Source organism: Hippopotamus amphibius, chromosome 3, assembly GCF_030028045.1.
Source record: "Hippopotamus amphibius kiboko isolate mHipAmp2 chromosome 3, mHipAmp2.hap2, whole genome shotgun sequence".
NCBI classification, from domain to species: Eukaryota; Metazoa; Chordata; class Mammalia; order Artiodactyla; family Hippopotamidae; genus Hippopotamus; species Hippopotamus amphibius.
In genome coordinates this window covers 54,972,298-54,998,483 of record NC_080188.1, presented here as the reverse complement: position 1 = coordinate 54,998,483, position 26,186 = coordinate 54,972,298, and the positions used below count along the sequence as shown (strand labels likewise).

Below are 26,186 nucleotides of genomic sequence, written 5' to 3'. Positions count from 1 at the left end.
TGCTTCTGACTTCGTTATTGAGGGGAAAGGGTGTGGCCTTGGGTTTACACTGACCAGATGGCTCCCCGGGCTGCTGTCCGTTGTGACATCTCAGGCATGTTACTAACCCCTCTGAGCGTCAGTGTCTTCATCTGTGAAATGTAGATAATTAGACCTGCTCATAGAGGTGCTGAGAGAATTAAATGAAATTGTGTATTTGTTTTGTAAAGTGTCAGGTGCAAAGTCTGGTAATATAGGTGTTCAGTAAAAACTGTTATTATAATTACTAATTGTTTTCAGGTTAACCTCTTTAAGCCTTTTCTCCTGAGAAGCCTGATTCCAGAGGAGGCAGCAGGCAGTTGCTGCCGGCCCTTTCTCACAGGGATTTCTGTGAGGCTGGCGGAGGGCTCTCTCTCGTGGTTCTCTGCTCTGAGACACCCAGTCTGTAAAGCCTAGTGATTTAATAATTTCTTCTTCTTTTTCTTTAAGTTAGTTAGTTAGTTAGTTAGTTATTTGATGGCACCAGGTCTTAATTGCTGCAGGCGGCTCCTTAGTTGCGGCATGCATACGGGGTCTAGTTCCCTGACCAGGGATCGAACCTAGGCCCCCTACATTGGGAGCTTGGAGCCATAACCACTGCGCCACTAGGCAAGTCCCCGGTCTGGTAATTTCTGATCGTCAGCCTCCATATGTGTGCTGGCACACATCTGTTCTTTGTCGTGTTTAATTTTCAGAGTACTGTTTAAACACAGGTAATTCTTTAAGTTGTCCTTTGCTCTCAAATGTTGGATGGAGGCTTTATTTGGAAAACAGACCAAACAAGTGATCGATTATTGACAGAGCAGGCACAGAAGGAATGCTGTCCAGGAGGGTGTAGCTCTGCTGTGATCGTCATGCCCTGCAGTTTGCCGAGGGAGCTTGCCAGCATTCCTGAGGGTCTCCTCAGAGTCCAGTTCTTCACACCCCCTAGGCTGGTGGCACTTCGTTTATTCTCTGGACACTTTTACTGGTAGACTAATGGAGGAAATAAAATTCTCTGTTCAGTCTTATGGAAAGCCAAACTCAGAGTGATGGAGTGCCACATCCAAGGTCCTACCCTGCTTTATGCCAGGAATAGGAACGCTTTCTGTAAAGAACTTGAACATCTCTAAGTATAGTCCCCTTCAAGGAATTCTATCAAGATAAACAGAAAATGAGAACATTTGGACCAGACAGAAAAGCCAAACTACCTGTTTAAGAAATGACTGAGGAGTGAATCAAAGTGTTTAAAAGCCCAAAGGAACTTGATAGTGACCAAAGTGTCTTTTAAAGTGGGTAGTAAGTCCTCTCTTGCCAAGAGAAAAGAGTCAGTCTCCAAGCAAAGGCGTCGGCGTACCACCCAAGTTTATAGAACGTGAGGAAGAACGCATTTCCGTCCTGTACAGGAAGAGTGGCCTCGTAGCTCTTCACCTCCCTTGACTTCATCCTGTAGGAAGAGCTTGACTTTTTTTTTTTTTTTTTTAATTCTCTGCAGTCAAATAAATGGCTTGCCTTAGTTTAATGTTACTTTTCTTCATAGAATGAAACAAGTAATACAACACTGATTTTGGTCCTTAGTCAAACAACATGACCCAAACCAGTATGGCCTTTGGCATTCTTCTGGCCCTGTACCGTCTTGGGCGTTACACCGCAAGCTGTCCATTCAGGTTTTAAATTTGTGTTCGTGAGCCCGGTGATCAAGCATGGAGAAGTCCCCTAACTACCTGATTTTTGCCTTTCCTTTAGGTGCAGCCGATTTCAGTCAGAAATCAAACGCTTGAAAATCTCATCCCCGGTACGTGTTTGTCAGAACTGTTATTATAATTTACAGCATGAGAGGGGTTCAGAAGATGGGCCTCGAAATTGTTGAAGATTCAGTGAGCCGATTGGAGACCGCGGTCTGCAGACCCCCTTTCCGATTCCCCTGTCACAGCTCGCAGCTCGGAAGGCATGGAAACAGTCTCCGTTTACACATCTCTTCATACCGCGTGTTTGAAGTGTGGGATTCAAAGGGAACATTGAATAAACGGGTGTAGAGGACAGTCACGGGGCAGACACTATTCAGGTGAACAGCACAAGAAGAATTACGAGGTGGTTCCTAGGAGCAACATTTCAATATCCGATTCTCCCTTAACGATAGCTGTCTCCAAGAGAAAATCCTGACGTATTAACTGTCCTTTTCTTGCATCTCATTTTTGTAGAGCTACTCATCCTTATTTGGAAAAATCAAGGACTACAAAAAAAAAAAAAAGGCTTTTAGAAAATGGTTGTAAATCTGACTTCTTTGCAAGTAACTGTGTATATTGTAAATAGGTACAAAGGCCTTTTTTCTAAATAAGGACTTAACTGCCTGTAACACGAGACGTCAAGCTAAACCACTAACTCAATGAAATACCTATGGTTTGTCTGACATCGCTCACCAATTAATTATAAATTTTTTTTTTAATTCTCAAAGACATCATCTGTGCTCTTCCCCCCCCCTTCAAACCCAGCCCGCGTGCCTGATGTCATTTCTTTCAAGTTGCCCGCAGTATCTCCACTTACCCTAAGCTAGTAACCAAAATAATGTCATATGGACCCTCTTTAGGAAACAGTGTGGGAGAATAAGAGTCTGGTCATGAGATACCCTGGAAATCTTTGGGCATCTCGTATGTGGCTACGCACCACCTCAGTGTTGTTCTAATGTCATAAGGCCCCTTGTAAACTTCTCTTTGGACTGCCCTTTGGTCATAGCATCCCTTCTTAGCACTGCAGAGCGGTGGTCGGGCCATCAATGCAGTGCAGGAAACAGCCCTGCCTCAACCAAGGGAAATATATTTGCATGTAACCCAAATTAGCTTCTCTTGCATAGAACATAAGAAGTATGTGTCTTTGGTGACACTAATGTTCTACTGTAGCTTATTTTCAAAAAAGGGTTAAAAAAAAAGAAAAAGTGTACAGAATTAACATATAAACCTTGTTGTAAAACTGGATCATGTCAGAACTGCTTATAATTAACCTTTACCATTTAATGCCATCTACCTGAAAACAGTGAGATTTATACTGTATCAATGTCTATTTTTTTGTTTTTGCTATGAATATAATTACAGTATTTTAATATTTAGTTATTTAATTTGTTCTACTAGTTGGATACAGAACACACAAATCCAGGGAGACTAACGCTGGTGGGGGCTAAGAGAAAAGTTTAGTTTACAGGAAAAAGGCTCTGGTGGTGGGATTTTTTAAAATGTGTGTTATGTACATATATAAATATATATATAAAACAAATGAAACAATTAATCTAGATTTTAACATTTTCAGATATTTAGTGATAATATTATGAACAATTCTAAAAGCCCTGTGATTTGAAAACTGTAGAAGCATTTATGGCCCAAGAAAGGAAGGAGAAGCCTTCACACCTCATGGAGTATCATACGAAGGACAGTGGCTTTGGCTTTCCCGATTTTTCATCTTTAGGCCCTGGTGACAGGCACACTTATGCACTAAAATGCACATATATGCACATGCATTCAAAAATAGGCATTGGTACGATAGCAATCTTGTACCTAACAGGCTGAAACCAGCTTAAGAACAAATTTGTTCTTCCTGATAACTAGGTCTCCAAGAGAAAATATAAAGGCTGCTTTAGTGCCTTATGCTTACTAAATTTAAACCTTTATTTACCTAGGTTTGAGCCTACAGTCTATTTATGATTACATATCAAAATTGATTAAAACACTTCCATTTCTAAAAGTTCAAATATACTTGTTAATAAAAGGATTATTGGCATTAATACTTTAACTTGAAGAAAAGTTGTGTTCTGTTTTCCTTTCTGTGTCTCACGCCACCCCACCTTCCTCTTCCCCCCTCGCCTTCTTACTTCACTTCTAATAAATGATGCTGGATGTTCAACAGCTGCAGGACTTGTGCTCTCACGTAATCGTGGGCTTTGCCCCGTCCAGCCCTAAAGATGAGTTGTAGCAGTGTTATTCTACACTTTTTAAAAGAGGCGTCCTCCTTGTGTCCATGAACCACGTTTACCCCAAACCCAATGGCAGAGATGTTCTTTAAAGACTTGAATATATGAATGTCTGTATGTAGTTACTTAAAGGTTATTCCTCTATGTAATATGAAGTTATATGGGATGAACACTTTTAACCTTTCCCACACAACTTTCATAACTAGAAGGTGGAAACCAAAACCCTCATGATAGTATTTCCTCTGGCAGCTGGTGCTGTGGGCAACTTTTGTTCAGTGGGGTTTCTTTTCTTTTTGCTTTTAATGCAGAACTCACAAATCACTCACACATACAAGTACACTCACTTACATAAACTAATTGTTCCTCTGGATGTCCTTCTGTGTTCCATGTAAATTTGTTTACCACCATATATTCTCAGCATGTACATCCACCTTTGTGTGGTCCGTATTCTTTCTCTGAGAGTACCTCACAGGGCTTCTGCCTGATCTTTGTAGGAATTTGTCCATCCATCCATCCATCTGTCCATCTATCCATGTCTTCTAACATGCGTGTGTAGTGTGCAACTGTAATGTTAACGCTTTTGAAGAGAAGAGCTGCCCATAGCAGCCATCCATCTGAATAATAGCAAAACACTCTAGATAAGTTATTTTGCACTTTCTTATGTATAAAGTTGGTAGAAACTTATTTTTGCTTTGTATCATTTAAATACATTTTGTTTTGGTAAATGAACTGTGTATAAAATATTTATGCCATTAAAACTGTTTTTAGAAAGTATTTTTAATTTCAGCAAGTTTGGTTACTTGTTGCATGACTATTAACACAGCTGACTTTTTGTGTCAGTGCAATGTATATTTTTTTGTCCTGTTATTAACTTGTAAGCCCTAGTAATGGCCAATTATTTGTACAGCAACAGAAGTAAATTGAAGATACTGGCTAAGACTGGATTGATTGTGGACTTTTGTACTATATTGCAGAATCCAATATCTGTTCTTTGGTGGTTATGTAAAAGGCCTGAAGAATTACTATCTAGTGTGCAATCTGTGATAACTGAATGTTCATTGTATATCTGTCTCTGATGCAGAAAGGTAGAGTAACACAATTACAATACATGATTAAATGCAATAGTCCAGATACTTTTTTTTCTCATTTCAAATAAATACGTACTATTTACCACCACCCTCTCCTCCCCCCTCCCCCCCCCCCCAAAAAAAAAAGAGAGAAAAGAAAGTTTTTAAGCCAGCTCTTCAGGGAAGGAAAAACAAAACAAAACTGAGGTCTAATAAAACTTTGTGTAGTTCTTTTCTGGTTGTGAATATATCTTTCAGAAGTGCCTGCTTAAAGTCTCTACTTGCCGAGGTGTTGGCTGCAAGAGTCTGGTTCCAGTTCTAGTGCGATCCATCTTTGAAAACCAGGCTTTCTGCATCCTGAGCTTCCCAGTCATGCTGGACTCCTGGGGCTGACTGTGTGCAGAGGCAAGTGGCTTCTGGGACACACAACCCTCAGACTCGCATGGACCTATGGAAAAGGACTACATCGCATGGTTTTGGCTCCTTTTCCCTGAGCCTGTTCTCTATCCATCATATTCCGAAAAGTAAGCAATAATAATCCATCTGCCCGTCCACCTCCTGCCCCTGCCATGTGCACGTCAGGAATGTTCGGGTGTCCTGCCCCCTCTGTCCGGGAGCAGAGTGCCCACTGTCATCAGCTGGACGTGCCAGTTCAGCCTTTGAGAGTGTTAGCAACTTACATCTGTTTTTATAGTTACTTATTTGGTTTGAAAACTGACTTCCCAGAAAAACACAATGTAGAAAACACTTTTTAAGTTTATTTAGGCTGCTTTAGTGATTTTTCTTCTTTCTAAAGATCCTAACAAAATTCCCAGTTCGTTTTAAGTATAAACAGAGAGTCCTACATTTGAGGATGTTGTGCTTATTATAGATTCCACCCCAGTGCAACCCCACCTTAGAGACAGAAAATACAGGAATGCTAATAACTTCTGAGACAATAGATATTTCTTCAAAAATAAGTCAGTGGTGAGAGAGAACCTAAGGCAGTTCACATTGTTTTAATGCAACACTACTCATAATTCTAACAACCTGAAGAAGAGTTGTTATCAAGGATGGCTTGCAGAAATGCTTTTCAGAGTTTAAATGTGCAGATGATCTTCAGCAAGTCCCTTTTCTGCCATTTGCTTCTGATCTTCAATAAAATTTCCTCTTTACCCCTCGTTTTGGCCCATTTGGAGTGTTGACAAAGCAGTCCAACGGAAGTGGTTTAGCACTAGCTTAGTCTTTTTGCTTTATCTATATTCTCATTTTCTCCCACCCATTTCAAAGCTCCTTTTTATTTATTTACTGTTCCTTTTGACTTTTGCTAGAAATGGCACCAAGCCAAGCTACCACACTCAGAGGTAGTGTTCTGTTGGGAGAGCCCTGGCACAGGAATTCAGAGACGGAGGCGAGAGCTCTCCCCAGCTTGTGGACTCCGAAACCTCTCATGTAATCCCTCCTGGTGTACCAGGTTTCTCTGTGTCAACACTGACCGTGAGGATGGGATGAGTCTGAAGTAACGCTTTTCCAGCTTTTAGTCTTAAGACCTTTTTCGATCCTTAAAAACTTGAGGATCCTCTTTTATTTATATGGGCTGCATCTATCAGTAGTCATTGTATTAGATATCAAAACTGAGATTTAAAAAATATGTATATTAACTTATTTAGAAATAGCAATGATGAAACTATTATGTATTAATATCAATTACGTATTTATATGAAAAAAGTATTTTCCAAAGAGAGTGGAATGCTTTTACAATTTTGCGAATCTCTTTATTGTCTGGCTTAATTGAACACAGGTGGATTCTTATATCTGCTTCTACATTCAGTCTCTTGTGATCCTTCATTTTGGTTGAAGCATATGAGGAAAATCCTGCCTCACACAGGTATGTGGTTAAAAGTGGGGTGGGGGAAAAGATATTTTAATAGCTTATTCAGGTCATTATTTCTGAATAGCTTTCAGTTTCTTAAAGATTGATTGCTATGTGGCATTTGAAACCACGTCAATGAACTTTTTATACTCTTGTTACTTTAAAATCCATTAGTCTAGCCTGTACTTAGAATCTGTCTCTTACCAATGTGAGTTTTTATAGTACCCATTGGCCATTTAGAACTACATCACTACTACTACTACTACTACAGTGTGTGTGGATCTTCCAAGACCTATTTTATTCTATAACACATCAAAAAAATCACATCATACATAATATCAAAGTATCTCCAGCAGTCTCAGAAAATTCTCAAACTCATAGTGGTGGATATCACAAGTTTTCCAAAATTAGAATTTTTGCTTAAAACCTAAAATTTTATCATTGGCACCAGTCGCTGTTTGCTGTTTTCTTTGGAGCTATAGGCTCACCTTGTTAATTTCAAGGATATTTCTGTCAAAGAACCATGGTTTGTCAGCTGTTCTTTCAGGGTGAAAAAATGTGCCGTGAGAAAAGCAGCACACCGGCCACAAGTGCTTTTCTTCGAGACAAACGTACTTCAGGATGCACACGCCTTGTGGGTACCTCTCATTTTGTGTCACCTAACTTAAGGTTCAAGGTTTAATGAAAGTAGTCATTTTACAGCTTCTCCAAGGACGTTCTTAAGTGAAATAGATCCTTCTTTTTACTGGGAGTGCTTGATAATGACTAGTAGCAGTTTAGTGCCACTGCCTAGTTTCATGCTTGGATTCCAGCAGTTTTACTCACGATTGCTGTTGCACCTGAGTTCTGTACAGATATCAGTGCAGTGAAAAAGGCAAACAACATTTCAGTATTATTATGAAAATAGTCTTCATCTTGCAGACCCCGTGAAAGGGTCTGCAGGACTCCCAGAGGTCTGGGACTCAGACTTTGAGAAGCACTGGTCCAAGGAGAAGCTAGGTGAGATGCTCCCTAAATTATAAAGCAGCAGCTCTGAATCGCATCTGGGACCAGCATTCCTAATCATAGACCCAGGGCTTTCAGTGGGGCTCCCATTGAAATCTTCCAAGTACACGACCAGGCCCTGCCACACTAGGTTCTCCACTGGGGCCATGGCCACTGCTGGGATACTGCCTCCCAGGCCCGAAGCACACAGGGACCAAGAGTACATCTCTGAAGTGCTAGAGTTTCTGAGAAGGCTTTTTTTCTGTAACATTCTTCTAGACAAGATTCCAAAATTTTAATAATGTAAAAAAAAAAAAAATGTAATCCTTTCATATTGGGTACAGTTCTACCTAATATGGTGCACTGCTTAGGAGACTGATGACCAAGAGGCAGTCTGTGGTTTAAGCTCTCATTCTGTCACTTACTGTGTGATATTAGGCCACTTCTCCACATCAAAGCTTCCTCATAAGTAAATTTTGTATTGCAATACCTGCCCCCAGAGAATTTTTATGAGGATTAAATCAGGTAATATATATATAGGACATGCAGTGTTTGACCAGATGTTCTCAATATATTGTAGCATTAATTTAGAAATATGAACATAAAAGGAGTGGTGCACTAAAACATTTTCTAAAGCCACTGATGGGGAGTTTGTTGTCAGTCAGACACACAGCAGGCAGAATGTTAGCCTGGAAAGAGCCCTCGGACATCATGCCGCCCAAACCCTCATTCAGCACAAGAAGAAAGGGATTCAGAGACAGTTGACATTCCCAAAGCCTTGTTGCTTGTTAAGTTTAACTCCCTGCTCTACCCCTAAACTTCCTGACTCCCAGGCCGATCATCTAAACATATAATTTCCAGGTCCCATTTTCCATTTTCTTTTCCTTTTTTTTTTTTTTTGAAAGGATGGGGGTTGTTGACTACAATGAAAATGTACTTAGGATATCATTTCCCTACCATCATGCCCTGCTTTATCATGAAGATAAAGGGTTAGAACTTCAACCTTGGCTTTCAACTACGCTTTCACACTTCTTGATCAACAAAGACAAAGGGACGTTGCATTCCAGAGCAGAGGACTGTTATTTAAAGAAAAACAATTCCCTCTTGATTTTGCTTTCAAGCACTGCTATACATTTCTTGTGTGTGTGTGTGTGTGTGTGTGTGTGTGTATAAATATATATATATATATTTATTGGCTGCGTTGGATCTTCATTGCTGCTCGCAGACTTTCTCTAGTTGCAGCAAGTGGGGGCTACTCTTCATTGCGATGCATGGGCTTCTCATTGCAGTGTCTTCTCTTCTTGCAGAGCACCAGCTCTAGGCACTCAGGCTTCAGTAGTTGTGGCTCGTGGGCTCCAGAGCGCAGGCTCAGTAGTCGTGGCGCATTAAGTTTCATTGCTCCGCAGCATGTGGGATCTTCCTGGAGCAGGGCTCGAACCCATGTCCCCTGCATTGGCAGGCGGATTCTCAACCACTGTGCCACCGGGGGAGTCCCAATGCCATACATTTCAAACAAAAGTTATAACCTAAAAACACTTCCTGTTCATAAAAGCCAACCACCCCTTTGCAAACTGATGAGACAGAAGTAAACCAGGGGGCAAAGGTCAAGGATCCTGGCTGTAAACTTCGGGACCACCACAGTTTGGCCCTGCAGGCTGATTCTGCCAAGAGGGAGACACAGAGACCTACTCCAGCAATGAGAGCGGGTATGCTTGTGGTTCAAGTTTGGATCTGCCCACATAGATTTATTTTCCCTTCTCCTAAGGTAGCAGTTTCTATGTCCATGGTGATACATATTCCACTGGGCCTTGAGGATAATACAAAAATAACCACCCTCTTCAAGAACTTCCTAGCCTGTAAACTAGCAGCTTGCCTTCATGTAGGTATAGTGTCTGTAACTGAGTTTTCAGCAAGTCTATTCCATTTCTAACTGTGTCTAATTCAGTAAGGACATTCTCATCACAATTGGTTTTCTTAGCATTGCAATCTTCATTTTCATATCATTCTGTTTTTCTATCATCTCATCTTTGATCCTTTATTGAATTCATATTTTCACTAAATTACATAATACAAAGCCTTCCCAGAAAATTGTCTTCTTTTAGGATTGTTTTTCCCCAGACTGGGTTCTTGGTCACGTGTGCATACTTCCCTGCCTCGTTGTCTGCCTTTGTTTTGTGTAGGTGTCATATCATTAATTTGCATCTTCCTCCTTTTAAATGTGGGTACTCCAGCCCAGACTTTGCATCTGCTGATACACAGCATGAGTGAATCCATCCTTATTTTGGGGGCTGGCTGTGGGATTTTTTTAAATTCGTTTTTATTGGAGTGTAGTTCATTTACCATGTTGTGTTAGTCTCTGCTGTACAGCAAAGTGAATATTTTTGTACTTCTGCCTTTGCCACCATGGTCCATTCTCGACTCGGCAGCCAGGCAAGCCCCCTAAGATGCCAGATTCCGTCAGTCCCTGCTTAAAACCCTGCGGGTTCCTCCCCTCCTCCCCTCTTTCACTCTGCTCTGCAGACTTGCCAGGCCTGCACCCCCTCCCCCACCACACACCCCCTCCGTGACCATTTTTTTTCTTTCAATTTAATTTTTATTTTTAGCTACGTTGGGTCTTTGTTGCTGTGCGTAGGCTTTCTCGAGTTGTGGCGAGCAGGGGCTACTCTTTGTGGTGGTGTGTGGCCTTCTTATTGCGGTAGCTTCTCTTGTTGTGGAACATAGGCTCTAGGTGCGCAGGCTTCAGTAGTTGAAGTGCTCGGGCTCAGTAGTTGTTGTTCTCAGGCTCTAGAGCTCAGGCTCGATAGTTGTGGTGCATGGTCTTAGCTGCTCCGTGGCATGTGGGATCTTCCTGGACCAGGGATTGAACTCATGTCCCCTGCATTGGCAGGCGGATTCTTAACCACTGCGCCACCAGGGAAGTCTCCCACGCCCTGACCTTAACCTCTGCCTTGAGGCCCCTAACCCAGCTGTGCTCTGCTTCCTCCCTCACCTGTTTCAGTCATGTCTCAATTGTTATCTTCTAAGGGAGGCCTTCCCTGACCCTGAGCCACCCCTCAAAGCTGCCCTTCAGCGAGGATGGGTGGCTGAACAAGTTGTGGAGTCCCCAGGTGCAGAGTCAAGCGGCAGCCCTTCCCTGCCCCTCCCCAGGCCCAGAATACTTGTAGGATCCCTGTAGATCCCGCCATTACAGACTCTCTAGGCAGATTTTTAAACAACTTTATTGAGATATAATTAACACACTATAAAAGTCATCAAAGTATACAACTTAATGGGTTTAGTATGTTTAGAGTTGTGCAGCTATCACCATCATCTAATTTTAGAACATTTTCATCACACCAAAAGAAACCTCACACCATTAGCAGTCACTCCCCATTCTCTTCCCTTTCCCCAACCCCTGGCAGCCACTCATCTACCCTCTGTCTATAGATTTGCCGTTCTGGACATTTGTATAATGGAACTGTGGTCTTCAGGAACCATCTTATTTCAGTGAACGTAATATTTTGGAGATTGAGTCATACTGTAGCATGTATCAGAACTTCCTTTTTATTGCCAAGTAGTTTAGTCCATCGTGTGGATATACCACATTTTATTTATCCATTCACCACTTGATGGACATGTAGTTCACTTTCACTTTTTTTTTTACTGTTGTGAGTAATGCTGTTGTAAACATTCATGTACAGGTTTTTGTGTGGACGGGCATTTCCATTTCTCTTGGGTATATACCTAAGACTGGAATTGCTGGGTCATGTGGTAACTCTTCAACATGTTGAGGAACTGCCTAACTGTTTTCCAAACAGTTGTACCATTTTACATTCCCTCCAGCAATGTGTCCAACTAGTTTTTATTCTCAGGGAACAGCACCAACCAACCCTCACTCCCTTCTCTGTCACCTACAAGCCCTCACTAAAATGTCTCTTTGATTTAGAGACAGACCACTTTCCAATATACTTTCAAGAAGGTATCTGGTAAGAAAGTAGCTGACAGCAACAGCCTGCATTAGCACCCTGGAAGTGAGGAGACAGAACTTCAATGAGGAACGGATACACTCTCATAGTGGGAGACCTTAACACCTCACTGTCAGAAATGGACAGATGCAGCAGACAGAAAGTCAGCACGGACACAGCAGAACTCAGCAGCACCATCGATCAACTGGATAAAACTGACATCCATAGACACCCAACAACAGCAGAATATACATTCTTCTCAAGCTCCCATGCAATTCACCAAAATAGACCAAATTCTGGATCATAAAATACATCTTAATTTAAAAGGAAAGAAATCATATAATGTCTGTTCTCAGACCACAGAGGAATTAAACTAGAAATCCCCAAATATACAGAGATTAAACAGTCACACTTCTAAATAATACATCAGCCAAAGAAGAAATCTCAAAAGAAATTTTAAAATATTTTGAGCTAAATGAAAATGCAACTTAACAAAATTTGTAAGTGAAAGTATTGCTTAGAGGGAGATTTATACCACTGAATGCATATATTAGAAAAGATGAAAGATGAAAAATCAATAACCTAAGTTTTCACCTTAGGAAACCAGGAAAAGAAGAGTGGGTTAAATCCAAAGTGAGCAGAAGAAGGAACAAGACAAGGGTGTCCACTCTCACCATTATTATTCAACGTAGTTTTGGAAGTTTTAGCCACAGCAATCAGAGAAGAAAAAGAAATAAAAGGAATCCAAATTGGAAAACAAGAGGTAAAATTGTCACTCTTTGCAGATGACATGATATTATATATAGAAAACCCTAAAGACTCTACCAGAAAACTGCTAGCACTCATTTGTAAAGTAGCAGGATACAAAATTAATGCACAGAAATCTCTTGCATTCCTATACACTAACAACGGAAGAGCAGAAAGAGAAATTAAGGAAACTCTCCCATTCACCATTGCAACCAAAGGAATAAAATACCTAGGAATCAACCTGCCTAAGGAGGCAAAAGATCTGTATGCAGAAAACTTTAAGACACTGATGAAAGAAATCAAAGACGACACAAACAGATGGAGGGACATACCATGTTCCTGGATTGGAAGAATCAACATCGTGGAAATGACTGTCCTACCCAAAGCAATTTACAGATTCAATGCAATCCCGATCAAATTACCAATGGCATTTTTCACAGAACTAGAGCAAGAAATCTTACGATTTGTATGGAAACGCAAAAGACCCCGAATAGCCAAAGCAATCTTGAGAAGGAAAAATGGAGTTGGTGGAATCAGGCTTCCTGACTTCAAACTATACTACAAGGCCATAGTGATCAAGACAGTATGGTACTGGCACAAAAATAGAGAGGAAGATCAATGGAATAGAATAGAGAACTCAGAAGTCTAAGCCCAAATACATATGGGCACCTTATCTTTGACAAAGGAGGCACAAATATACAATGGAAAAAAGACAGCCTCTTCAATAAGTGGTGCTGGGAAAATTGGACAGCAACATGTAAAAGAATGAAATTAGAACACTTCCTAACACCATACACAAAAAGAAACTCCAAATGGATTAAAGACCTACATGTAAGGCCAGACACTATAAAACTCCCAGAGGAAAACATAGGCACAACACTCTATGACATCCATCAAAGCAAGATCCTTTTTGACCCACCTCCTAGAATCATGGAAATAAAATCAAGAATCAACAAATGGGACCTCATGAAACTTAAAAGTTTTTGCACAGCACAAGAAACCATAAACAAGACTAGAAGGCGACCCTCAGAATGGGAAAAAATAGTTGCCTATGAAACAACAGACAAAGGATTAACCTCCAAAATATACAAGCAGCTCATGCAGCTTAATACCAAAAAAGCAAATAACCCAATCCACAAATGGGTGGAAGACCTAAATAGACATTTCTCCAAAGAAGACATACAGATGGCCAACAAAAACATGAAAAGATGCTCAACATCACTTATCATCAGAGAAATGCAAGTCAAAGCCCCAATGAGGTATCACCTCACACCGATCAGAATGGCCATCATCACAAAATCTGGAAACCACAAATGTTGGAGAGGGTGTGGAGAAAAGGGAACTCTCCTGCACTGTTGGTGGGAATGTAAGTTGGTACAGCCACTATGGAAGACAATTTGGAGGTTCCTTAAAAAACTACAAATAGAACTACCATATGATCCAGTAATCCCACTCCTGGGCATATACCCAAAGAAAACCATAATCCCAAAAGAAACTTGTACCATAATGTTTATTGCAGCACTATTTACAATAGCCAGGACATGGAAGCAACCGAAATGCCCATCAACAAATGAATGGATAAAGAAGATGTGGCATATATACACAATGGAATATTACTCAGCTATAAAAAGGGATGAGATGGAGCTATATGTCATGAGGTGGATAGACCTAGAGTCTGTCATACAGAGTGAAGTAAGTCAGAAAGAGAAAGACAAATATTGTATGCTAACTCACATATATGGAATCTAAAAATGGTACTGATGAACTCAGTGATAAGAACAAGGACGCAGGTGCAGAGAATGGACTGGAGAACTCAAGGTTTGAGAGGGGGCAGGGGGTGAAGGGGAAGCTGAGATGAAGAGAGAGAGTAGCACAGACATATATATACTACCAACTGTAAAGTAGATAGCCAGTGGGAAGTTGTTGTATAACAAAGGGAGTTCAACTCGAGGATGGAAGATGCCTTAGAGGACTGGGGCAGGGAGGGTGGGGGGGACTCGAGGGAGGGTTGGGTGGGAGTCGAGGGAGGGAGGGAGGGAATACGGGGATATGTGTATAAAAACAGATGATTGAACTTGGTGTACCCCCCCCAAAAAAATAATAAATAAATAAATAAAACTGAAAAAAAATAAAAATAAAAATAAGAAAAACAAAGTGAGCAGAAGAGAAATAAGAATTAGAGCAGAAATCAGTGAAACAGAAAATAAGAAATCAGTACCAAAAAATCAGTGAAGCCAAAATCTGGTTCTTTGAAAGTATCAATGAAGGGGCTTCCCTGGTGGTACAGTGGTTAAGAATATCCCTGCCAGTGCAGGGGACACGGGTTCGATCCCTGCTCCAGGAAGATCCCACATGCCGCAGAGCAACTAAGCCTATGTGCCACAACTACTGAGCCCATGTGCCGCAAGCAACTACTGAAGCCCATGCACCTAGAGCCCATGCTCCACAACAAGAGAAGCCACGGCAATGAGGAGTCCGCGCACTGCAATGAAGAGTAGCCCCCACTCACAGGAACTAAAAAGAAAGCTCGTGCACAGCAAAAAAAGACCCAACACAGCCAATAAAATAATAAATAAATAAATAAATAAATAAATAAATAAATAAATAAATAAATAAAATTTATTAAAAAATAAAAGGATAATAAAGGAACACTATGAACAACTCTATGCCCACAATTTTGATAATCTAGATGAAATGAACCAATTCCTTGAAAGGCACAATTTGCCAAAGCTCACACAAGGAGAAATTGTCTGAATAGGCCCATTTCTATCAAAGAAATTGAATCAATACTTAATAACTTTCCAAAACAGAAAACACCAGGCCCAGGTGGGTTCACTGATGAATTCTACCAAATAGGAAGAAATTATATGAGTACTCTACCATCTCTTTCAGAGGATAGAAGCAGAGAGAATACTTCCTAACTCATCCTATGAGGCCAGCATTACCCTAATACCAAAACCAAAGACATTACAAGAAAAGGAAACTACAGACCATTCTCTCATGAACATAGGTGCAAAATCCTCAACAAAATGTTAGCAAATCAATCCAACAATGTATAAAAAAAATTATGTGCCATAACCAAGTGAGATTTATTTCAAGTGGTCAAGGTTGATTCACCATTTCAAAATCAATTAATATAATCTATCACACATCATTTAGCTGAAAAAGAAAAATCACATGATCATATCATATGCCAGAAAAAAAAAAAGCATTTGACAAAATTCAACACTCATTCATGATTTAAAAAAAAAAAAAAAAAAAAACAGGAAAATAGGACTAGACAGGGAACCACCTCAGCTTGATAAAGACTGTTTACAAAAAATCTACAGCTAACATTAAACTCAATGGTGAGAAACTCAAAGCTTTACCACTAAAATCAGCTACAAAGCAAGGATGTCTCCTCTCACCACTCAACATCATACTGGAAATTCTACCTAATGCAATAAGACAAGAAAAAGAAATAAGTATACAGCTGAGAAGAAAGACATAAAACTGTTTCTGTTGGCAGATGACAGGATCATATGTAGAAAATCCCCCCCCCCCCAATTGACCAAAAACTCCTAGAATAAGCAACTATAGAAAATTTGCAGATTATAAGGATAGTGTAAAAGCATCAATCACTTTCCTATATACCAGCATTGAAGAAGTGAAATTTGAAATTAAAAACACAATGCCATTTAATTAAAATAAAATACTTAGGTATAGGGACTTCCCTGCTGGTCCAGTGGTTAAGACTTCGCCTTCCAATGCAGGAGGTGTGGGTTAAATCCCTTGTCAGGGAGCTAAGACCCCATATGCCACACAGCCAAAAAACCAAAACATAAAACAGAAGCAATATTGTGACAAATTCAATAAAGACTAATAGTCCACATCAAAAAAATTTTAATAAAATAGGCATAAATTTAAGAAAATGTGTACAAGATTTCTATGACGAACACTATAAAACTCTGATAGACATACCTTAGAAATACTGTGGGTTCAGTTCCAAGCCATCTCAATAAAGCAAGTCACACACATTTTTTGGTTTCCCAGTGCATATAAAACTTATGTTTACATTATACCATAGTCTATTAAGTGTGCAATAGCATTATGTCTAAAAAAATAATGTATATATCTTAATTTAAAAATAGTTCATTGCTAGGGACTTCCCTGGTGGTCCAGTCATTAAGACTCCGCACTTCCACTGCAGGGAGTGCAGGTTCAGGGAACTAAGATTCCGCATACCATGTGGCCAAAAAAAAAAAGTTTATTGCTAAAACTGCTAACCATCACCCGAGCCTTCAGTGAGCTGTATAATCTTTTTGCTGCTGTAGGATCTTGCCTCAGTACTGATGGCTGCTAACTGATCAGGGTGGTAGTTGCTGAAGGTTGGGGTGACTGTGTCAATTTCTTAAAACAATAAACAATTTCTCTGTAGCATGCAATGCTGTTTGGTAGTAATTTAGCCACAGTAGAACTTCTTGCAAAATTAGAGTCAATTCTCTCAAACCCTGCCACTGCTTTATGAAGTATGTTTACGTAATATTCTAAATCCTTTGTTTTCATTTCAACAATCTTCACAGCATCTTCACCAGAAGTAGATTCCATCTGAAGAAACCACTTTCTTTTGCTCATCGATAAGAAACAACTCCTCATCCGTTAGTTTTATATTTATAACAAATATAATAATGAAAAAGTTTAAAATATTGTGAGAATTACCAAAATGTGACACAGAGACTCCAAGTGAGCAAATGCTGTTGGAAAAATAGCTCCAATAGCTCCAACCCTTGCTCAATGCAGGGTTGTCACTAAATTTCAATTTGTAAAAAGACACAATATCTGCAAAGTGCAATAAAACGAGGTGTGTCTGTATGTGAAATCAATAAATAAACGGAGAGATATTCCACGTTCATGGATAAGAAGACTCAATATTGTCAAGATATCACTTCTTCCCTACTTGATCTATAGATTCAATGCAATCCCAATCAAAATCCCAAGTTATTTTGTGGATACCAGTGAACTGATTCTAAAGTTCATATGGAGAGGCAAAAGACCTAGAACAGTCAGCACAATATTGTAGGAAAACAAAGTTGGAGGAGTGACACTACCTGACCGCAAGACATTATAAAACTACAATAATCAAGACAGTGTGGTATTGGTGAAAGAACAAATAGATGAATGGAACAGAATACAGAGCCCAGAAATGGAAGCACATAAATACCGTCAGCTGATCTTGACAAAGGAATAAAGACTAAACAATGGAGCAAAGATAGTCTTTTAACAAATGGTGCTGGAACAACTGGTCATCCACATGCAAAAAAAAAATGAATCTAGTCACAGACCTCACAGCTTTTAGAAAAATTAACTCAAGAAGGTTTATAAATCTAAGTGTAAAATGCAAAACTATAAAACTAGAATTTAACATAGAAAACCTAGGTGACCTTGGGTATGGCAATAACTTACAACATTAAAGGTGCTGTTACATCATGGTTATAACATCAAAGGCACAATCCATGAAAGAAAGAATTGGTGAAGTAGACTTTGTTAAAATTAAAAACTTTTGTCCTGCAAAAGATAAAGTCAAGAGAATGGGAAGACAAACCATAGATTCGTATAAAATATTTGCAAAAGACAAATATGATAAAGGACTGCTATCCAAAATATTCAAAGAACACTTAAAATTCAACAGTAAGAAAACAACCAACCTGATTTTAAAATGGGCCAAAGACATTAACAGACACCTCACCAAAGAAGATATACAGATAGCAAACAAGCATATGAAAAGATGTTTTACATCATATGTCATCAGGGAAATGCAAGTTACAACATTACATAGCTATAAAATGGCCAAAATTGAGAACACTGACAGAACCAAATGCTGGCAAAGGTGTGGAACAACAGGAACCCTCATTCATCGTTGGTGAGAATGCAAAATGGTACAGCCACTTTGGAAGACAGTTTTGTGGATTCTGACCAAACTGAACATATTCTTACCATGTGATCCAGCAACCACAATTCTTGGTATTTACCCAAAGGAGCCGAAAAATTATGTCCATCAAAAAACCTGCGCCCTGATGTTGACAGCAGCTTTATTCATATTTGCCAAAACTTGTAAGCAAACAAGACTCCTTCAGTAGGTGAATGGATAAATAACTATGGTACATCCTGACAATGGAATATCATTCAGCACTGAGAAGAAATGAGTTAAAGCCATGAAAAGACATGGAAGAATCTTAAGTGCATATTACTAAATGAAAGAAGCCAATCTGAAAAGGTTACATACTGTATAATTCTAACTATATGACATTCTGGAAAAGGGAAAACAATGGAGACAGTAAAAAGATCAGGGGTTGGGGGTATGTAGGAGGAATGAATAGGGCAAGCACAGAGGATTTTTAGGGCAGTGAAAATCCTCTGAATGAAACTGTAATGATGGATACATGTCATATATTTCTCCAAATCCAAAGAATAGACACCACCAAGAATGAGCCATAATATAAACTATGTATTTTGGGTGATTACAGCTTATCAGCTGTAACAAAGGTACCACTCTGGTTGGGGATGTTGACAGTGGCGGAGGCTCTGCATGTGGCAGGCAGGGGTGGAGGGTAGGGGCAGGCTCTGCATGTGGCAGGCAGGGGTGGAGGGTAGGGGCAGAGCAGAGGGTATATGAGAAATCTCTGTAACTTCCCCTCAATTTCCCTATGAACCTTAAACTGCTCTAAATTGTCTTAAGAATGAAGAGAGAAAAAAAGAAAAAAAAAAGCCACAGCGTTGGAGAAAATATAAGTCACATATCTGATAAGGGATTTATATCCAGGATATATAACAATGTCTTACAACTTAAAAAACATCACATGTAAAAATGTGCAAAGATATGAATAGACATTATATCAAAGAAGATATACAAATGGCAAATGAAAAGATGCTCAACACCATTAGCCACTGGGGAAATGCAAACTAAAGCCACCTTGCACACCAGCTAGAATGGCTATCTATCTTTAAAAAGACAATGCTGAGTTTTGGTGAGGATGTAGGGAAACTGGAACCTTGTACACTGCAGGTAGGAATCTAAGGTTGTACAGTTTGGCCATTTCTTTAAAAGTTAAACATAAACTTACTATATGACCCAGCAGTTCCACCCTAGAAATCTGAGAGAAATGCATATATGCCCACACCGTGACATGTCCACAAATATTCACAGCAACATTTTTCATAAGAACCAAAAATTGGAAATAACCCAAGTAATCAACAGGTAAATGAGTCCACAAAATATAGTATTAATAAAAAGGAACAAAGCACTGATAGATGCAAAAATATCATGCCAGACAGAGAACACTATATAGTGTATGCTTCTATTTACATGTGATGTCCAGAAAAGGCAAATTTATAGAGAAAGCAAATCAGTGTTTGCCTAAAGCTGGGGGTTGGAGTGACGATTAACTGCAAAGTGGGTACAAGGGAACTTTCTGGAGTGATGGAAATGTCCTCAAACCAGAGGTGGTAATGGTTGCACAGTGTTATGGTACATAAACTATATCTCAATACAGCTATCAGGAAAAAAAAATAGAATCACTAATGATTCAAATGTGTCTATCTTACTTGTACTGGCTGAAGCCTCTAGTTCCTTAACAAAGTTTTGAGATTTACTAAAATTGATCAAAAATATACTTAAGAGATTACTCAAGGATGTTCTCCAAACTTATCACCTTTCTAGGTCCTGTCTGAAGTTTGACAATGAACCTTCTTGAACAGAAAACCACCAGGATCCATTAAACTCCAGCTGGACACACAAAGGAAAAGGAGGGTGTTGTAACAACTTAAACACCAAATCCATACCCTGTCATCCTGTAAGTCTGACAAAGCAGTTTGACATTTCATTCTCTAAGAGGACATCTTCAGGTGGGCTGTCCCTCAATGATTTTCTCTCTGTGGGCAACAAGGCTGCTGCTTTACCCACACGTGTCCTTTGTACACATTAGAGGACCAGACTGTATTCTCTCAGCTCATTTTGGAAACTCACTTTGCCATCAACAGATAATATTCCACTCATCAGCCCTTGCTAAAGGGCTCTCCTTGTTATCTGATAATTTAAGAATGTCCTCCCTTTCTGTGCAGGAAAAGGAAGACAATGGGATTAAGTTAGGACAGGCTTTTGATTTTAGTTAAATTGTCTAGATCTGCTTTTATCTGCAGCCACTACATGCAGATTCCCAAATAGGAGTGAATTTTAAACTTTGTAAGTTTCAGGAGCCAGTGGCAAGATCTGGCTGCGGACTTTCTGCAGGACAGACAGCTCCTTCATGGAGGTCAGAATGATGGTGTCCATTCAAAGAACACTTACATTAACGCTACCTAAATCAGATGTGACCAGAGATGCGGTTAGCTTTCTGTTCAGTCCTATCAAACTGTCACTTCCCAGTGAAGACGGGCAACAGGAGAGGAGCAACTAGGAAGAAGGAAGGAAACTAAGCATCTGCTCCTCTATGCTGAACACAAATCAAGGCACATTCATGTGTTTTCACTTAACCCTTAAAACAACCCTAGGAACTAAGAATAATGAAGCCCATCTTAGAACCACACAAAATGAAAACCGGGATAAGTGCAGAGGAGCGGCCCAAGAGACAGAAGTGAGGGGCTAGGGAGTTGCCGGCATTGAGCCAGACACTGGGAGAAAACAGTGGCAATCAGAACAGATGCCACTCACTGTCCATGTAGCTTAAAGCTCTAGTGGTGACTGGATCAAAGTTTCACAAAAATAAATATGTAATTATAAACTAAAAAGTACCCTAGAAATTTGGTACTGTTCCTATTAAGAGGACATCACCTCTCGACAAACACGTGTGTTCAGTGATCTCCAGAACTTACTTATTCCCAGCCCTGAAGGTGTCACTGTAGCTGTTGGTGATGGAATATACACAGTATACAGTATTTCTGTATTTGTCATTTTGTAAACACTAGTTGAATGAATGTTTCTTCTCCAAAGAGAAAATGGCACAACAGAGTCAAAATGTGATTTGTTTTGGTTTTATTTTCCTATCTCGGTTTCAGTAAAAGGTTCAGATTGACACATATCATAACCTACCTCCCACCCATATACAGTATATATACACTGTTTCTACTTTTTCTCCCCCCCACCCAACTGCCGCCCTAGAACAAGGTGATACTATCTTTGTTCAAACCAAATTACAAATGAAGAGATACTATAAATGAGAATAAAAGGGTGTGTGCGTGTGGTCTTTTTATTCTCAGACAGTAAATGTATACCCACCACCACAAAGGGAAAAGCACTGAGGAAACATCTGTACTAAGCAGTTAGTACCACTAGGGTACCTCTCTAAATAGCAAATTTGAAAAAATAAGCCATTACTGTAAAGGAAGTTCCTAGTCTTTCATTTTTCTGCCATCACATTGCTACACTGGAATGTAAACCCTCTTCAGAGTGCAAATATAAAAATGATCAAAGTCAGGGTTTTATGACAATCTATCTCTGCTAAAGTATATTCTTTCTAAAATACATTCTATTTTAATATACATGCTATAAAAAGTACACTAAAAAGGTCAATCTTTAGAGCTCTGTTAAAATTAAGAATTTACTTTTTTACATATAGAATAATGTACACCCAACTCTAAAAGTATATTTGAGGATAGCTATTACTGTGACCCCAAATATTTTTAGCTTCATATTTTCATAATAATATTGACTTTATAATACGTATTCAGCAATGCTCTCGTAATCCTGTATTGCAGTGGCTCACTCATCACTTTAAAGAAAAATGCAGAAGGAACTCCATATCTCCAAGAAGTTCTCATTGTGCAATTCACCAAGTTTTCAACATAAATTCCTACTACAAAATTTTCATTTTATTTTTTGAACTTTGGTAAGTAAATTCTTTTGTGATCTACATTTGGAGCTTTTAATGCAGCATGTAAAAATGAGCAATGTTAAAAATTAACTTGAAGATAGCCTGATTTTAAAAATGATCACTTCCTTCTGTAATAATATCTCTAACACCAATTCTAAATTTTTATGAAACAGTGTGAAACAATGCTGCCTGCACACATCCAGTAGTGATGAACTGACTGAGGGCATGCAAAACCAAGAAATTAGACTCTGGGGACAGAGTTTAACTATACCCACCATAATCATGTAGTACACGTGATGAGGCTGCTAGTTATAGATTACATCTGTGGAACCCAGGCATATCTGCAATTTTTTTTATTTTAAGTAGAGTAGTAGAACAGAAGTATAAAATAATTGAGATTTGCTTCTGACTTAAACAAAAATATTTACTCTTTTCATTAGCAAAACATTCTTTAAAATATATCTGTTTCTCCTCTGAACATTTAACCAAGGAGCACGAGGCAGTTTTTGAAGGTTTTGGTGCTGTTCAATACAATAAATATGGTTGTAGAGAGCACACTGCAACAGTAGCTTATTTACATCCACTGAGAAAAAATTTATTCTCATTTGGTTACAGTGTCCAGTCCACCAAAGGAAAGGGTTGGCATTTGTGTGCTTTTTGTTCTTGGCGGAAATCACTTCTGCTTGATTTTCATTGTTGGAAGAAAAAAACAATCAGCTGATGGCCTCCGATTTTGTGACATGATGTGAAAGAAGAATGTGACAAAAATTAGCCGTTACCATGGAGTTAGGCTGGGACTGGGTTTCCAAGCAGATCTCGCTTCTTCCCAGATGAGCGTCCAGTGAGCTGCACGGGAACCAAGAGGCAGCACCCAGGACCCAGGGATGTGGACCCACATCCAGGGACGCGTCACTCTCACTCGGCTGAGCAGCCCCTCCTCTGCCTCAGTCACCACCCCTACGCACTGTATACTGATGCTCGTGGCTACAGAACTTACAGAAATCAGTTCACAGGGAAACAAAAGCAGAGAACTCAACCAAGAGGGGGGCTATGCATGTGTCATCGTCCAGTGCTGCCTCTTGAGCGACTGTCTGTTGAGATCACGGGTGGAGGATGCGAACACACGTTCTTCATAGCAGAATTCTCCTTTGTTTCTCTTCAGAGTTTTTGAGAAGGTCATGTTTTTCCAAACAATTTGATCAAAGTAGAGTCTGATGTCTGCTCTTTCTAGCAAACCAATAATGGTAGAAATTTCAGCCTCTCTCTCTTCAATTGCAAACCTACCTAAAAGTGGAATGTTTTTCCCTGGCAAATGATGACTTACTTCTTTGAAAAGTGGACAGTCTTTCTTTTTTGGATCCAACTCAGCTCTTCAAAAAATACTTCAGAGTGAAAGAGGAGGAAGTAAAGGAGAACTAACTTCCTATTGTGCCTTACATAAAACATTTTGCTGAAATGAAGAGCAGCTCCAACTACAAAAGTAAATATTTGTCCAAAGGGCACACTGCCAGGTGCAACCTCAAGACATCCTCAATTTACTCATAGTGTTTGACTCTTTAAAACACAAGTCTTTTAAGTGATGAAACCTAGCAAGTAAAGGGAAGGAAGTTAACATCCGAAAATACACTTTAGAAAAAGTACAGGATATTTTGCTCGGCATTTGCTACTTATTTCATAACTTAGATCAAGTAAGTGTTAAATATTCACAGTAATTTCAGAGAAGAAACATTCATGTCTGTAAAACTTCAATCTATTGCATTTTCAACGATTTTCTGCACAATTACAAAATGTCATCTGTCAGTGCTTTCCTGTAGAATTCTTTATTGTCATTCCTTCCCGCTCTGGATCCAGTTACCCCTTGAAGGTGGGCTGTAGGATTCCCTTCTCAATGAGATGAATCTTCAGCGTTTTATATATGTTTAACTGCTGTTCTGGTTGAAGCACCAACAACTGCTGTAGCACTTTGCTGGGATTTGGACCCCTGGTAACAGAGCAGAAAAGACAAAGTTCACACTATTTTAAGAGAGCTAAAGGAAGCATATACTTGTAATTTAAAATAAACCATGCGGGACTTCCCTGGTGGTGCAGTGGTTGGGAATCTGCCTGCCAATGCAGGGGACACGGCTTCCCTGGTGGGGGAAGATCCCACATGCCTCGGAGCAACTAATGTGTGCGCCACAACTACTGAGTCCACGTGCCACAACTACAGAAGCCCATGCACCTAGAGCCCATGCTCCACCACAAGAGAAGCCACCACACTGAGAAGTCCACGCACCACAACGAAGAGTAGCCCCTACTTGCCACAACTAGAGAAAGCCCACACACAGCAACGAAGACCCAATGCAGCCAAAAATAAATAAATTTATTAAAAAATAAAATCAACATGCATTTAAGTACAGAGGATCAGTCTTTACAGAATTGAAACAGCGCTTGATCAGAGCTCACTTTAATGCCCAATGTTAATGTCATAGGGAGAAAAAAAAAAACCTAGAAATTAAGAGGCGTACGGTCTAGATGTGGGAAGAAAGCACAAACACAGAAGACATGAACAATACGAGGCAATTTAGGGAGTGCAGATCTAAGTTCCACAAAAATCCTCAAAAAGGTAAATCCTAAGATTGGACAAGATACGGAAACCATCCTGTAAAAAAAGGACAATTCCTAGTAGATGAAGATAAGCCAAAAGAGAACATGAAAACATAATTTAAATTTTTAGCTTCAAAGAAATGTCCGACAAGGAAGGAATTTTGTTGAAGAAATACTATGAATGTTCGAGAGAAAGGACACAAAGTTCCTTAGCCCAGCACTGGAGCCCCCACCTGGAATCTACAATGGGAACAATAGCCTTTGTTCAAAGAAGGTCTTGGGTAAAGCCCAATATAGGCAACAAAACAAAAGCAGATCTGCTTTAGCTGAAAGGAGGATGGGGAAGTAGATAGCCCTGCCTGCTTCCCCAACAGCCCGACTGGGGAGGAAATAAGCCCAGGTAGCATTAAGCATCCCCTGGGCGGTGACACTGCTCTCCAACAGGTATCACACCAGCCCATACAGGGGCCTCTCTCAGGTGTCTCTCTCTGGGGAAGCTCCTCCAACATCCCCATGCCAGCCCTTCTCTCTGCACCCTCTGACGGTGCACTCGGGGTCACAAAAGATTCAGGACTCCCACCTCTGGAGACACTATGCTAGTCAGGGGGTTGCAATTCCCTACCTTTTGGACTCTAGAACTCAACCCACTTATAAGCTGGAGATCACCTGGGTTTTCTGTACTTGAACTGCTAAAGTGCCATTGTGTCAAGTTCAGAAGGAAGCTAACTGAGACTGTGATGCAGATATATTGGTTTTTGCAATTTCTACAGTCCACTTGAATGGGAAAAGCGGAGTAGGTTGACTTTCTGTGGAGAGTGATGAAGGAAATCCAATGGAAGAAAGCAAGACACAGGCAATAGAGGGAGAATGGCACAGAATTCTGAAAAAGATATTTATATGGGTAATTAAATTTATGACATGATAAGGACTCTTCAGTTCAAATGGAATTATAAGAAGCAGAAAACCCAGCAACAAAGAAATGTCTGCTATAGAGTGCTATCACAATGAAAATCTTTGATTTAAAAAACTGCACAGTGGCATGGATTAGCTGTCCCATGAGTCACCTTTGTGCACACGGCTCAACTCATTTGCCAAAAACCTGCAGCCATGTGTCTCTCACAGCCACAGTCTATTCGAGTCAGGACACGGCTTGTCTTACATTTCTTCCAAAGATTTAGCAACTTCATAACAAACCCAGAGTAGGGG

General features: G+C 39.9%; 2 protein-coding genes across 12 annotated transcripts in view; one reads left to right on the top strand and one right to left on the bottom strand.

Moving 5' to 3' along the window:
- Positions 1-3,499, top strand: part of WDFY3 (WD repeat and FYVE domain containing 3) — a 250,654-nt gene extending 247,155 nt beyond the window's left edge. For all 10 annotated transcript variants that reach the window (XM_057728829.1, XM_057728822.1, XM_057728824.1 and 7 more), the window contains one exon: positions 1,744-3,499. In XM_057728829.1, the coding sequence (XP_057584812.1) occupies positions 1,744-1,867 (124 nt within the window). In that variant the 3' untranslated portion in view covers positions 1,868-3,499. The remainder of the gene's footprint in view (positions 1-1,743) is intronic.
- Positions 3,500-15,202: 11,703 nt separating this feature from the next.
- The window catches only part of CDS1 (CDP-diacylglycerol synthase 1), an 85,611-nt gene continuing 74,627 nt past the window's right edge, over positions 15,203-26,186 (bottom strand). The window contains exon 12 of one of the 2 annotated variants that reach the window (XM_057725825.1): positions 15,203-24,375. In XM_057725825.1, coding sequence (XP_057581808.1) covers positions 24,246-24,375 — 130 coding nt within the window. In that variant the 3' untranslated portion in view covers positions 15,203-24,245. The remainder of the gene's footprint in view (positions 24,376-26,186) is intronic. The other variant, XM_057725824.1, reaches the window with a different exon arrangement.